The sequence below is a fragment of the Marmota marmota genome, unplaced genomic scaffold (assembly GCF_001458135.2).
Source record: "Marmota marmota marmota unplaced genomic scaffold, marMar, whole genome shotgun sequence".
NCBI classification, from domain to species: domain Eukaryota; kingdom Metazoa; phylum Chordata; class Mammalia; order Rodentia; family Sciuridae; genus Marmota; species Marmota marmota.
This window is the reverse complement of record NW_025999900.1, coordinates 66,743,349-66,757,476: the sequence shown is the minus strand read 5'-3', so window position 1 is coordinate 66,757,476 and position 14,128 is coordinate 66,743,349. Positions and strand designations below refer to the sequence as shown.

The 14,128-nt window shown below is 59.1% G+C and overlaps 2 protein-coding genes across 3 annotated transcripts in view; both read right to left on the bottom strand.

Moving 5' to 3' along the window:
• The window catches only part of Amn (amnion associated transmembrane protein), a 9,227-nt gene extending 6,967 nt beyond the window's left edge, over positions 1-2,260 (bottom strand). The window contains 3 exon segments of the mRNA XM_015495958.2: positions 1,040-1,084; positions 1,197-1,315; positions 2,104-2,260. Coding sequence (XP_015351444.1) covers positions 1,040-1,084; positions 1,197-1,315; positions 2,104-2,146 — 207 coding nt within the window. The 5' untranslated portion in view covers positions 2,147-2,260.
• Positions 2,261-8,173: 5,913 nt separating this feature from the next.
• Positions 8,174-14,128, bottom strand: part of Traf3 (TNF receptor associated factor 3) — a 52,860-nt gene continuing 46,905 nt past the window's right edge. For both annotated transcript variants that reach the window (XM_015495938.2, XM_015495946.2), the window contains one exon: positions 8,174-14,080. In XM_015495938.2, the coding sequence (XP_015351424.1) occupies positions 13,509-14,080 (572 nt within the window). In that variant the 3' untranslated portion in view covers positions 8,174-13,508. The remainder of the gene's footprint in view (positions 14,081-14,128) is intronic.

Here is a 14,128-nt window from a genome sequence, read left to right as displayed (position 1 = left end):
CCCTCCAGCCCGGGAGCCGGCCGCGGGGCCCGCCAAGCGGAAGTACCCGAGGGCCTGGGTCTCACGCCCCGCACCCTCCCCGGCAGTTGAGGCGCGGGGCCGCGGGGCCGCGATGTGCCGGTTCCGCCCAGCACCCAGCGCTGCCCGGCGCCAGGCGCAGACCTAAGTCAGTAACCGAGGCTAAGGGTGCAGCTCGGCGAGCGCCAGGCCCGGATCGTCCCGGCACCGCGGAAACAGAAACGAACTTTAAAAGTCGACCACGGGGCCACCCTCGGGGCGGAAACGAGACCTGCGGTCCCGATCTGCATCTGGGCAGGGGCTGGGCCGGGCACTGCCCCTGCCAGTGGCCTCCCGGGGAGAACTCACGAGCCGAGCTCGTTCCGCCCCCAGCTCCAGCTGCCCTCGCTCGCGGGTGACTGATGAGAGGGCAGGTCCGATGGCGACTGCAAAAGGGAGGCTGGGAAATGACGCTTTAAACCAGACACGGGGTGCCCTTTCTGTTAAAGGGTGGACAGTAAATAGTCTCCGTCGCTGTCGCCTGTGAATCTGTCTGACACCGCACAGGATGGGCGGGGCTGCGTGCAGATGATTCTGGAAGGGCCCTGGGGTCTTGCCCTGTAGAGCCTGTGCCTCGTGGGAAGCTCCAGACAAGTGCAGATGTGGAGATCCCCAGTCGTGGGAGGTCAGGAAAGCCCTATTTTTCCCGATCCCTTAGAACACTAGTATTATGTACCATTTGAGGGGAAGCCCCAGGATTTTAGGGAGGGTGTTCCCCTGGAATAGGGAAAGGCAGGTGGAGCAGCTTCCCCAGAGCAAACCTGACGGAAGACAGACTCTGAGGAGCCGAGGTCAGAGGCAGAAGGGCAGTGGGTACTGAGATGCTCTCCCAAGGCACAGCCTGGCTGAGGCCGAGTGCCTCTCGGCATCTCTAGAGGCCAAAAGTCTGGGGCTGGTCTCCAGACACAGCGACCTGCAGGGGCTCGTGGGCCTCTGCTACCGGCCAGTCCCCTTCCAATCTCGGGTCAGCCCTGCACCTTACCATATCCGAGACGGTGTGACTTTCTTGCACCAGGACTGACACCATCTGCAGGAAGAAAGGGTGTCAGTAGGGGTAGGTGGAGACCCACCCCCTGCGGGATTATGCAGGTGTGAGGGTCCAAGGCCCCATCCATGATCCAGTAGGGGCTTGGAGGCACCTTGTCTGCAGGGAACTGGACAGCGCCCCCGGCGCACGGTGTCCGGTTCTGGTTCCAGTTGGTGGCAGTATCGAAGCCGGTGTTGGGGACCCAGAATTTGTAGGCGGCCCGGGTCAGCGCTGGGGAGAGGGTGGCTGAGTGCCGCTGCTCTCAGGGAAGGCGATCCCCCCAGAGACGAGCCGCAGGCCGGCGTGGGTCACACACATGGGTGCCCAGGCGGCCCTGCCCCAGGCCTTGGTGCCCCCGCGCAGCAGGCCGGACCTCGTGGGAACGCCGTCGCGGCGCTGCGACCCACTCCTGGATCTGCAGAGGCGGCTCAAGCTGCTCAGCCTCAGGACGCCGCCCCGCTCGCCTCCCGCCCTGTCCCGTTTGCCTGGCGCTGGAGCAGGGGACTGCTCGGGTCACTCAGTGGCAGCAGGGGGTGGGGCCGGCAGGGCTCAGCCTCCGCCTAGGGGTCAGGCGCGCTTCCTGGAGGCCCTTCCCGGAGGAGTCGCACCACTCCCGGGAAGAGCTCTGGCTGGAGGCGGATGCCCGCGGGCGAAGGAGGAGGCTGGGCGGCAGGGCAGAGGGCGGAGGGCGAGGGGGGGGCCTGGGAGGGACGGGGCTGGGCCGCGGCTCTTAAAGCTCCCGGGCGGGCGTCGAGGCGAGCACTAGGGACACTCGCCGGCCAGGGCGCGGGGGTGGGTGGGGAAACTGAGGCAGGCGCCGCGCTGCGGACGCGCACGGTGGCTCTGGGCCGGCGGGCAGGGCGCGCGAGCGGCACCGAGGCGGGTCTGCCTCCAGCACCGCCCGCCCCGCCGCGTCCTCGCTGGCCAGGGGCCGGGCGGGTTCGGCCTCCCAACCTCCCCCAGGATCTCGACCCTCGCGGCGTGGAGGGTCCCGCGGCCCCCCTGCGCGCCCAGCCTACCGCACAGCTGCAGCCCCAGCAGGAGCCGGCCCAGCGCGCCCATCGCGTCTCGCGCGGCCCGAGGGGACTTTGCCCCCACCGGCCCACGTGAGCGGGGGTGGGGGCCACCGACGCCACACGTTCACCTTCTGACCCGCCCGGCGACTCTCGCCCCTCCGGAAGTGACTTCTCAGCCTCCCACGCCTGCCCTTCAGGGCTTGAGGAGCTCGGGTGCCTAGGAAGAGGGGCGGCAGGACTGCCCTGCCCGGTGACCACCTCTGGGCTCACCCCCGCTCCTCCCGGTGCTGGTGGGGCTGAGCCTGGTCTGCCCACTGATGAGGCTGAATGTCCACCTGAGGCAGCTCCCCCTCCTGCCTCCTGGCCTGAATGGACTGTGGACGCCGGGAAAGGATGATTGATGGGAGAGGATGGGAGGGTTGTGGGTGATCTTCATGGAGGATCATGAAGGTGAATGGTTAATGGAGGAATGATGGAGGAGGAGAGATGGGGTGCAGTGGACAAGAGCCGCTAGGTGGTGGACAGACGGCTGGTGCGTGGTGTAGAGTGGATGCTGAATGGTGGGTGAGCAGCCAGTGGTGGGCTATGGATGGGCAGAGCTGGAGGGTGGACTGAAGCTGAGTGGGTGGGATGGGAGAGGACGACTAAATCGATGTGATGGGGGCAGGGTGGGTGCAGAATGGGGTACAGGTGGTCGTGTGGCTGGGAGGGTCTTGGATGGTAGATGTTAGAGGTGGTTGTATTGGTGTATGATAGATGGCAACTGGAGACAGGCAGGTGGTGGGTGGGTGGAGGACGCAGGATACAGTGGGTGTAGGAGATCGATCGATAGGGTAGTTGGTGATGTGTTCATGTGTGGATGGCAAATAATCACAGATGGGAGATGGCACTGGCAGAGGGGATTGGGGATGATGGGTGGCAGATGGTAATTGGATGAAGAATGACGGAACGGGTGGAGGTGGAACAGTAGTTGGATCAATGGATGGTTGTGAACGAAAGGAACACTACAGCTTCTGCATGGATGTGCAGGTGTGGATGGTGGGTGGGAAAAAGTTGTACATTTTGGATGCAAATGGATGGAAGCAGATGGTGATGAGGTGGAATGGTGGCTGAATGGACCAAGGATAGATGGATGGCTGAATGGTGGCTAGGTTTTATTCTATTATTATTATTATTATTGGTACTGGGGATTGAACCCCAGGGAACATTACCACTGAGCCACATTGCCAGCCCATTTTTAAATTTTGAGGCAGGGTCTTGCTAAGTTACCTAGGGCCTCGCTAAGTCGATGAGCTGCTTTTGAACTTGCAATCCTCCTCCAACCCAAGTCTCTGGATTACAGATATGTGCCACCACGCCCAACACGGTAAATAGGTTTTAGGTGAACTGTGAGTGGATAGCTGGTAGACAGGAGGGACATGGATGAGACTGTGGGAGGTGACTGAATATAAATGAATGGGTGCATGGATGGAGGATGGTGGGACAGGTTGTGCGTGTATATGGTAGGTGGAGAAAGGACAGGGGACATAGGTGGGTGGCGTGGGGGAGATGTTGTTTTCATCAAGTGAATGACGCTTGGATATCTGCATCACGCACACTGGGCCTGGGTGGTGAGTGAATGGAGGATGGGTTTGTGGGGGATGAGAGGCAGAGGTGACGTGGTGGATGAACGGTGGCTAGACTGTACATGGCAATTAGATGTGTAGAGGGCAGACTGCTGACGACAGGGAGCTACCCAGGCCTAGGACTTCCCGGGGCCTTCCTCCCTCGGTCGTCCTGCTCTTTTCTGCACCCCACGTCTCATCTGCGGACCTGCTTCTCCTCACTGTCCTTTGCTGTGTCTTTTGTTTCTCCCATGCACAAGGAATTTCATCCAACGAGGAAGCTTCTTGCCACCAGAGGATGCTCTGGCTCTTTTTGCGTCTGGGTGGTGGGTGCCATGACTTCTCTGCCTGGGGAGGGAGCCCGGCTCTATCCCCTCTGTGTGCTGGTGGGGACACCTTCAAGCACAGCAATGCTGCCGGGAGGGGACTTGACCCCTGCCAGCCAAGACTCAGGTCCTGAGAATGGGTCAAGGGTGGTTCTGGAGCTTGACCTTGGCCCATGTTGGCCTGCAGGAAGCTCATCCTCTGTAGCCTCAACCAGGAGCAAAGGGGATGTTTTGGGGTCACGTCCACCTTGCCCTGCCTCCTGTTTCTCCTTGGGCCTCCACTTCAGTGTCTGGCTCTGCCCTGGCCTCACTGTAGAGCAGCTGGGGCTGAGCAAATGTCACCCCTGGGGTCCAAGCCTGAAAGTCCAACTGGGCCACCAGACCACAGTTTCTCCTGACACAGGAAGAGGACGGTATGGCGGGCAGAGCCTGCAGGCTCCAAAGGGGTGGATGGCCAAGCCCTGGGGAAAGGAACCTCTGTGTCCTGCTGTTCTATCCGAACAGGCCATTCTCAGAGTCTGCAGTGTGCAGAGGGCAGGGAGGGCACCTGGACAGTCCAGAGGCTTCCTGAAGAGACAAAGATGAAGGCCCATTGCGGCCAGTGCAGAGATTGTGCTCAAGTTAGCGGCAAAGAGGAGGAGCTGGTCTGGCTGGTCCCGGTCATCCATAAACATCCCTGGCCCCCGTGAAAGGGACCTGTCTGAGCAGAGGCTGGAGGTGGGGCCTGGTGCTGGAAGGTGGCCCTGAGAGTAGCTCAGGAGGATGAGGCCCCACTCCTGGCCCCAGAAGCCAAGGGGTACTGGAAACCACCGAGGAGCAAAGGTGTGGGGAGAACAGTTAGGCCAGCTGCAGGTGCCCGTGCTCACAGCAGGACCTGAAGCCCTCAGGCACACGTGTGGGTAGTCTTGCAGACTGGTTAGGGCCTCAGGGGGAAGGAAGCAGGAGAAAGGCCAAGCCCTGAGGAGTTTCCTCCAGTAACTAGGAAATCTGAAGGAACGGCTACTTCAGGTGAGGCTGGACCCAAGGACTTGTCCGTTAATTTGGGGGCTGTGTCTTGCTGCTCTGGCTTAACTGTCCCCCACCCACCGTGGTGGTTTCCCTGTGTACACAGCCTTTTTTCCTCCAGGCAAGGAAGTTGACTTAAGAATGGGACTCCCCATCTCCCTGAGTCGGCCATGACACGAGCGAGGTCTCTGTTCCGTTTCCAACTCTGAACCAACTCCATAGCACAGGCTTCTGCCTCAACTGGCTATTCTAGTTCTGGCCCTCCCTGAGGTGTGGGCAGCCTGAGCGACAACCCTGCCACCCACACAGTGGGGTAGGGAACAGGGCAGGCTGACCTAAAAATCTGAGGAGAGCCCAGCACGGCCCTGAGGCAGAACATGAGAGGCTGGGAAAAGGTGAGATGGCCATGGCAGGACAGAGGGAAGGGACGGTAGGAGGTGAGGCCGGAGTTGCCGAGGGCACAGGGTTGCTGGGGCTGCATTTGATACAACTCAAGCGAGCCCTGGAGGAGAGTGAGGCTTGGATAGGGCTGGACAGTCCTGGGTCCAAAAGCTGTGAGGCTGTTGCATTCACTCAGCCTGTTCCGTTCCTTCACCTGCAAAATGGGCAGCAGCGCCCGCCTCACAGGGCCCAGGGCAGGGCAGGGCAGGAGCACTGGAGCCTCGACCTAGCACAGTGGGCGCTGCCTTCACCTGCGGGCACTGGAGAGGCCAAGGCCTCCGGAGCACTGGACTGGGAGCCACTCTGAGCAAGTCTGCTCCTGAGGGGGAGGGGGTCCAAGGCAGTGGACCCCTGGTTCCCTCCCCACCTTCTCAGGGTTGGTCACCTGTCCTGTCCTTGAGTAGAAGGGGAGAACACGGGCTGCCGGGTGGAAGGACATACTTGCTGTTCCTCCTCTGGCAGGGTCCCAGCAAGGCTGGGCCAGGACGTGGGAGCAGATGGGACAGGGGCACTTAACTCAGGGCAGAGTTTGGGGAGCCAACGTGTGGTAGGTGGGTGCAGCTTCCCCGGCTGGGACAGCCCGGGAGACGCTGCTCTATGCAAGGCCTCCGCGATGGGGCCAGCCAAAACACACAAGCCGCCCTTGACCCCAGAGAGCTGGGTGGACTCGGCGCCTGGGCCTCAGCTCCACAGGGAGAGGTCGGGAGGTGGGAAGAGCCCCCTGGAGTCCAGAGCCATGGCCACTGCCTGGCCCCCACTCCCAGGTATCCTTCAGTGGCTGGAGTCCTCTGAACTTAACAGTTCAGGTCAGTGGCCCTGGGAGGGCCTGGCCATACCACTGGCAGTCCAAGGTCACCACAGGGCGTGTCTTGCCTGGTGTGGCCTCTGCTGGCTGTGTGCCTGTCCTGCAAGAGGGCTCCCCACACAAGGCCTCCTGAGAGCCACACCAAGACCCCTGCAGATGGACTGGAGGAGCCAGAGTGCACGGCCTCCAGGGGCCAAGCCTCCCCGCTGCGCCCAGATCCCACCACCAGCCAGGCAGCCCCTGGCCTTCAGCTCCCCCGGGCCCCATAGCCCACCTCCAAGACAGACCCTGGGGTAGAGGGTCACAAGGCACAAGTCCACTCAGTTGCTGCTTGGGTGAAGGGGTGAGGAAGTCTGGGTGGTGTCTTTCCCCTCAGGCCTGATCAAGCAAGGTCAACCCCTGCCCCAGGGCACTGGAGGACCCTGCCTGGGTGACCTGCTCCTGCAGAGCCAGAGCAGGGCAGTGGCGGGGCCCTTCCACTCAGCCCTGGTTCTTCAGGTGTTTAAGAGTAAGACACAGCCGGCTGTGGTGGCACACATCTGTAATCCCAGTGGCTCAGGAGGCTGAGGCAGGAGAATCGCAAGTTCAAAGCCAGCCTCAGCAAAAACGAGGCACTAAGCAACTCGGTGAGACCCTGTCTCTAAATGAAAGACAAAATAGGGCTGGGGTGTGGCTCAGTGGCCAAGTGCCCCTGGGTTCAATCCCTGGTGCCCACCCCCCCCCAAAAAAAATGAGACAAAGATAACTCAAGATTTGACCATGCAAAGGTCCATTTTCAGAAAACGGAGACAGACTTGGCCATGGGGACCCAGTCTGTGGCCCTTTCTCTCATCTGCCTGCAGCAAGGTCTCACAGGGCGGGCGGGCAGAGGCGGTGGGTACCGGCTGCGGGCCAGGCCCTGTGCCCCTCTCCAGGCCTCCATGTCTATGAAAATGGATCCTTCCCAGCACCAGCACCTCTGACTGGGCACGGTTTGCCCTCCAGTAGGGGCACTCTGCTAGGTCTGGCTCCCAGCTGTGCTGGGTGTGTGGGGGACACATCCACAGGCGGAGGCTGGGGCCCAGCCAGCACTGCAGCTCTCTGAGTGCGTGCTTCCTGCTCTGCTGCCCTGTGCCCATCCTCCGGCCCTCATCCCACTCCTGTCCTTGAGCTGAAGAAGGCAGTTGGGGGTCCCTCCCCAGGCCTGCACCATGACACCTGGCTCCCTTCCTGTCTCCCGAGGCCTGGGGGCAGGCAGAGTGAAGGGGGGTGGCTCATCTGGCCTCACCTTGCTGCTGCAGACCCCGTGGTTTGTTCAGGGCCAGATCTGACAGCTGCTCCGCAGGGTCCACACGGGCACCCTCAGCCTGGGGAGCCAGTGCAGGCCCAGGGGGCCAGGCTTGCAGGCTGATGGCATCTCCTCCGAATCTGGCCCTAAGCAGGGCCTGAGAGCACCTGAGACGAGCAGGGTGCTGTACTGGCTGCAGGTGACACCAGGAGGGAGCAGGACAGTCGGGTGGGGGCTGAGGGCCGCCCGCCTTGTCAGGTGGGGCCTCAAGGGAGATGCAGGGCTCCCTGCAGCCAGGCCTGACCCAAAGGACTACCTGGGAAAAGGGGGGTGGCCAGACTGGAGGGAGCAGCAGCCTGAAGAAGTCCCAGGCCCGCCACCAGCAATGCTTTCAGGTGACCACTGTGTTTCAGAAAGGAGGCAGAGACTGTTCTCCCTTGTTACAGATAAGATGGAGATCTGTCCCAGGCAGGCTCACATGACTGGCAGGACCCAGTGCAGGACGGGCAGGCAGCCTGTGCTCAGAACCACTGTGGAGGCCGCCGTGCAGCCTCTGCGGAGCACAGCCCTGGCTGCAGCAGGGGCCTCGGAGGCCCACGTGTGCGAAAGATTGGCAGGAAACCAGGACTCTTAATCAGATTTATTTTCCTCTAATAAGACAGTTTAACATGTCAAAGTTTTGCATTCTACAGTCTTACAAACTTTAGTTATTAGCATCGGAAACACAAAAACATTGCAAGACCTCAAAACACAAATAAATACCAAATAAAACCACACAAAATATACAGTAAACAAAAATATAGAACATAATAATGCTATCGGGAAACCAGACATGTTGCTAACTCCTAACAACAGGATTATTGCTGAGCAATAACTCATACCGTTTCTTAGAAGAGCAGAGGACACAGGAGTGATCACTGGTCACAATCACTTGGACTGTCAAGAGGGTCCTCACAGTGAGTGCACTACAGACGGCGAGTTTTAAAACAGGCAGATTAAAAATACGGAGTCAAATGAGAGACTGGCCTTCTTTGGTCTTTGTTTCTGGGTAAGAACTGAACACAAGAGGTGGACCACCAGGAACTGATGCATCCTACCAACAGTCCAGCTGTCTCCGTCGGCTTCCACACTCCCTCGCCGCGGAGGTTCTCCTAGAGAGACTGCTTACGGAAATCCTTGGAAATAAGGCCGGATTTTATGTTTTTCCAATTAAGTCATTTAGTTTGCTGCTGAAGGTCATCTTACTTGACTAAGGGGACTACGTCATAAAACCACTCACCACTGTTGACAGGAGTGGCACAGCGCTCCTGGACTTGAACCTTTTTCACACGAGCTCACAAGACAGAAATCGACTCAGGGGAAATGAAACACAGCTCTGCTGGCCACTCGGGCCTCCTCAACCACACGACCACCAGCCACAATGTGGGGTTGCTGTCTTGCCCGTCTGCCCGGCAGTGGTGTCTGGGCACACCTCTGCAAGTGGAAGACACCCCTGACCTGTTTCCTGGCCTCTGGGACGGGCTGCTGGCCTGGCCTATCCAGGTCCCTGCTGGCCTGGCTCTCCACTGACTCAGTGCCTGCTGACAACCAGCACCAGCCATGCCAAACTAGGAATGCTGACCAGGTCACCCACTGACACCAACTGCACCTGAGCAGGCCCTCATGGGCTCACGACACCAACTTCAGAGAAAACAGAGCGGATGAGATTTGCAAACAGAAGACAGGACTGTGGTCTTGGGCCAAGAGATAGACCTGGGTGACAGACCCTCCCCATTTCATACACCCAGATGCACAGGTGCACTGAGAACTCCCGAGCACACCTTCTGGGCCTGGTCAGGGAAGATCTGGACTCAAGAGAAAAGAATGGCATTTCAACCTCCACACAGGCCCTTTCCAACGAGCAAGTGACCCAAGCAGAGGGATGTCTGGGAGGGTGGGGACTGGGCAAGGGGCACCCAGGGGAGTCTGTGCTCCTAGATAGCATGCTGCCACCCTGCCTGGCCGGAAGCGTCTTGGCTGGGCACACTATGACGGTCCCGTGCCACTTCGCGAGGCATGGGGGAGAAAGGAGGTGTGGCCTGGCTGTGGGTCTGTGGGCCACCTTCTTTCCCCAGGGCACTGCTGTGGTGGGCCTTCAGCACCCTCTCCTTTGCTGGGTACTGTTCAGTGCTATGGGGCTGCCGGGCCTGACTGCGCAACTATTTCACAGAGGATGCCGAACAAAGGGGTGACATCAGTGACGACCCCAAGGTGGCAGCATTTACCAGGATGCGTGGTCCAGTCCTGGGTGACTTAGGTGATCTGGGGAGGTGGCTGGCTTCCCCGTGGACTGTGTCTGACGTCCATGTCCTCACCAAGGCTGGCCACATGTGGTCAAGGGGAAGCCAAATCAGCAGGGGTACAGATGGGCAGTGGATCTGCAGGCCCTGGTAGAGGCTGCACAGAGAGCGGGAGCCACAGCACTCCCCACCAAGGCTCCCTGGGCAACAGGCCAAGGCAGAAACAGGGGCCGGGCAGAGCCACAGAGGAGGGAGGCAAAGAGACACCCCGAGCAACCGCCCCTGTTGGCTGGCGGCGGGTGTGGGGATGTAGTATAAAGAGGGTTCCATGCTGTCTGCTCGGGGGCTCCAGGAGGGACAGGGATCAGAACTCAGATGGGGCCCCCTCTCCAGCCCTCTGCCCACCTCTGCTTCTGCACTGGGAGCACATCCAGGTCCTAACCCAGGGCTCCTGGGACGTGTGTGGGGGAAGGATAGGGAGCTGCCTTCTTGCGGGGACCCACTGCCCTTCCTAGGAGCCTGGACACTGGAAAGCCCGGCTCTCTGGGGCCAGTCCAGCCCACACAGGGCTGGGTCTGTTAGTCCTAACCCCCACACCCCGGCTCCCTGACCCACCCACCTTGCTGCCAAGGCCTCCACTAGCCAGCCTCAGCCTGGCCCTGCACCGTCTCGGGCATTCTGACTCTCCGGCTGCTCACGTTCCCAACTACCAGAGGGCCCAGGCCCAGAGGCCAGAAGCCCAGGCCCAGGCGTGTCTAACTAGCTTGGCCCCAGCAGCCCCTGTGGCAGGAGTGTGGGAGCAACATGCTGAACCTTGGGGAGCAGAAACAGGAAGGCGCACCCATGTCCCTCACAGAGGTGACAGCAGAAAAGACTCAGAGTGCTGCTTCAGAGGACTGGACGGCTGCGTCCTGTGGGGAGTTTTGTTACTTTTGGTGAATGGGAAGAGCACACCCAGACACACACAGTGTATGGACCACCCTTTGCTTCTTGTGGCTGGGGCCCTGTGAAGCAGAGAGAGCAGGACAGGGCCCGATGGACAGCCAGGTCTCAGGCATGGGGACCACAGCCCGAGGATGGCCCGAGCGGCAGCACCGACTGGGGCACCAAGGAGTGCGATGGAGCAGCGCCCGGGGACAGCATGACAGCGGGTCCAGTGCCCAAAGGCATGGGCTCCCCACACTTCCACCCTGCAACACCAAACCACAAGCAGGAGACCAACCTGCCACGCCCTCACCCCAAAGGACCCTGCAGTCACTCCAGTCACATTCTGTAGGCGCCTGGGGGAAGAGGGAGGGACCTGGGACACATCCCACCAATAAGCTCCCAAGAGTCCCTGCAGGGTCTCACCCCAACCAGGGTTTCTAAGAAGGGGAAGAGGCTTCTCACCTGGCCACGCTGCTCACCCTGATCTGTGGTGGTGCGCATGCTTCCCGAGAACGGGAAGCAAGCCACAGGGACGTTCCTGCACTGCCACCTGGCTGTGGGAAAGCCACTGAGGGCTGGTGGGGCCTGCCAGGTGCTCCTCTCCCCTCCAGACCCAGTGGACAGGCCTGGAGGTGGTCAGGGACACCTTCGAGGGAACAGCGGGCTCCACAGTTCCTGCAAGAAATCCTTCTGCTGAGCAGGGATGGTGGCTCCTCCCTGGGGCACAACCAAGGACACTGACCTACCCAGAGCATCCCAGGAGTGGAGCAAGGAGTGGCAGATGGAGGAACCAGTGTCTTAGCCGTGGAAGGGCATGGCAGGCGCCTGGAACCAAGCAGGGGGCTTATGGGAGCACAGGGACGGGTGTGCGGGAGGGCACTTCCAGCAGGCACTGGGGCAAAGGCACACCCAGGACAGATGGCAGCACCAGAGACAAGGTGGGCGCCAGGCACCAACCAGCCGTCCCTGCACGACCGTGGGGAGAGCCCAGAGGCAGGCAGTCTAAGTGCGCGGCCCAGCTGGCCAATTGTGGGCGCGTCTTTTGGGCGAGTGGCACAGGTATGGTGGCCCGCACACATTGGTTCTGCCTAAGAAGCACCCGTCGCGTGTAGCACCCATCAGTGTAAGAGCACCGTGAAGCGTGGTGCATAGCAAAGGGGCACGGGGCGGGGCTCCAGGCTCTAATCACAGTTGGTAAACAGTGAGCTGGGAGTGCTGCTCAGGCAGGGGCAGGCTGGGGCAGCAGCCCGGGCGACCTTCCCATCAGGGTGGTGGCTTGGCGCCGCTGGCAGTCGGCCTGGGCAGACCCCCGAGCAGCGGTCTCTGGAAAGCTCAGAGGGCTCTGCTCTGAGCTGTGTGGGCCCCAGGCCTGGGGGTGGTGTACAGGGAGAGGCGCAGCTTCTGCTCCAGCCTGCCTGCTCAGGGAGGGGAGGGCAGGGCAGGCTGCGGCCTGGAGTCTGGAATCTGGGACAGCTAAGCAGTGGAAGTTCCGGAAGCCACTGATGAGCCTGGCTTCCCTGGCAAGCACAGGGGGTTGAGAGCCTGTAGACAGAGACCTAGCGGTGGAGAGATACGTCTGGTCAGACCATCACGTTCTAGAACCATGCCGGACACAACCCAGGGTGGAGAAGCAGCACGTCACATCTAAGGCACATGTACCGTATGCCACCGTCTCTGAGCAAAGGCGTTGCTTTCGGAGATCACTCACCGAGCGCAGCAGTGTGACAAGACGAAGGACACCTGCGAGGGCCTCCTGCAGCACAGCCACCTGCCCACCCCCGACGCGACCCTGGAGACAAGGCGGCGCTGTCAGCAATGGAGAGCTTGTCTGAACCGGGGCAGAATCTCAAAAGCCTACAGGATTTTGTTTAGAACTCCAAAGTTCAACTAATGCCCTATTTTAGGGTGAAAACAATTATAAATCTGAAAATGATGCACAGCATCCATGAGCAATGTTCCTTTCATAGTAATTTTGAAGTAGTGTCATTAACTACGACAGATATTGAAGGTTTACATTTCTAACGAGAAATAGCAACAGATTGAATGTTCTCTTTCCTATCACAAGTGATAACCAGTGTTAGTTTACATTTTCTTCCAAGAAATATCAGTCTATCCACGTTTTAAAATAAAAGGTTTGCAGTAACAATTATTTGTAGAACTTTAAATTAAAAAATGATTTCGGAATTTAGAGACTTTAAAAAAAAGACCTAGCACTTCAGGGTCTTCTGACAAACAAATTATTAGAACAGAGACCAGATGAGGCCTTAAAAATAGACAATATACTATATTTGAAACAAGATTGCACTCTTGACTCTTTTAGGGTGAATATATCAGAACTGCATTATTATTTCATAAATTTTCCTTTTGCTGTTCATGCTGACAGGTCCAGCTGTCCCCACGTGCGTTTCCTCTTTTGGGTGTTCAAGTTTACGGAAGAAAAATGTTTCTTTTGTTAGCATATGTTTTCCACCTTACTTAACTAGATCTTTAAAAATGAAAATGAAACCCTCCTCTGACAGCAATATTTATCTCATTGAAGGATAAATAACTCTTCAGAGTGGAGTGTGGCTAGTCTGTTAGAAAACGCTGGAGTGTGTTCACGTGTGGTTCCTCCCGCCAGCCGTGCGTCCGCCTCCTGCTGCTTCCTGCGTCCCACCAGGTCCTTTTCTGAGTGCGAGGACCTCAGTGAGGACAGACTGGTTCAAAGCCCCCAGAGGAGTTACCTTCTGCTAAATCCACCTCCCCAGGTACTCATCAGGGGTCAGGCAGATCCGAAGTATCCACTATGACTTTAATAAAAATTGTATCATCTTTAATATACGTCCCGTTTTCTAGAACAGTTTGGGCCACGAAGACAGGGCAGCCAGAGGCAATATTCATCTCTCCGGTGGGCTTCTTGAAGCTGCTGCTGTTGGGGTCGGGCTTGAACGCATCTCCTAGATGGCGCCGAGAGGACCCCTGATCCATCAACATGAGCGTCACTTTCTGCTTAAATGGCCACGGCAGCAAAGCATCGTACTCTCCACGCATAATGACAAAAAACAGCGACAAGTGCGTCCCCTTCCCCATCCCATCTCCGTTCAGGTAGACCCTGGCACACATCTTATAGCCAAAATAGCCCGTGTAGAAGGGCTGGCTGTAGAGAGACAGGGTCTTCCCCATGACAGCCTCCTGCTTCCGGCGCTTGTAGTCCCGGATCTTCCAGATGAGCACGCCATTGTAGCTGGCGGTCTCCAGGACCTGGAACCGCAGGTCCATGTCAGCCAGGCGGATGTCATGCACGCTCAGCATCTGGTCGTGCCGGCTCAGCTGGGACTCCAGCAAGCCTGCTCGGGGCCACGTGGGGATGAGACAGAGTATCAGGGGTCAGAGGT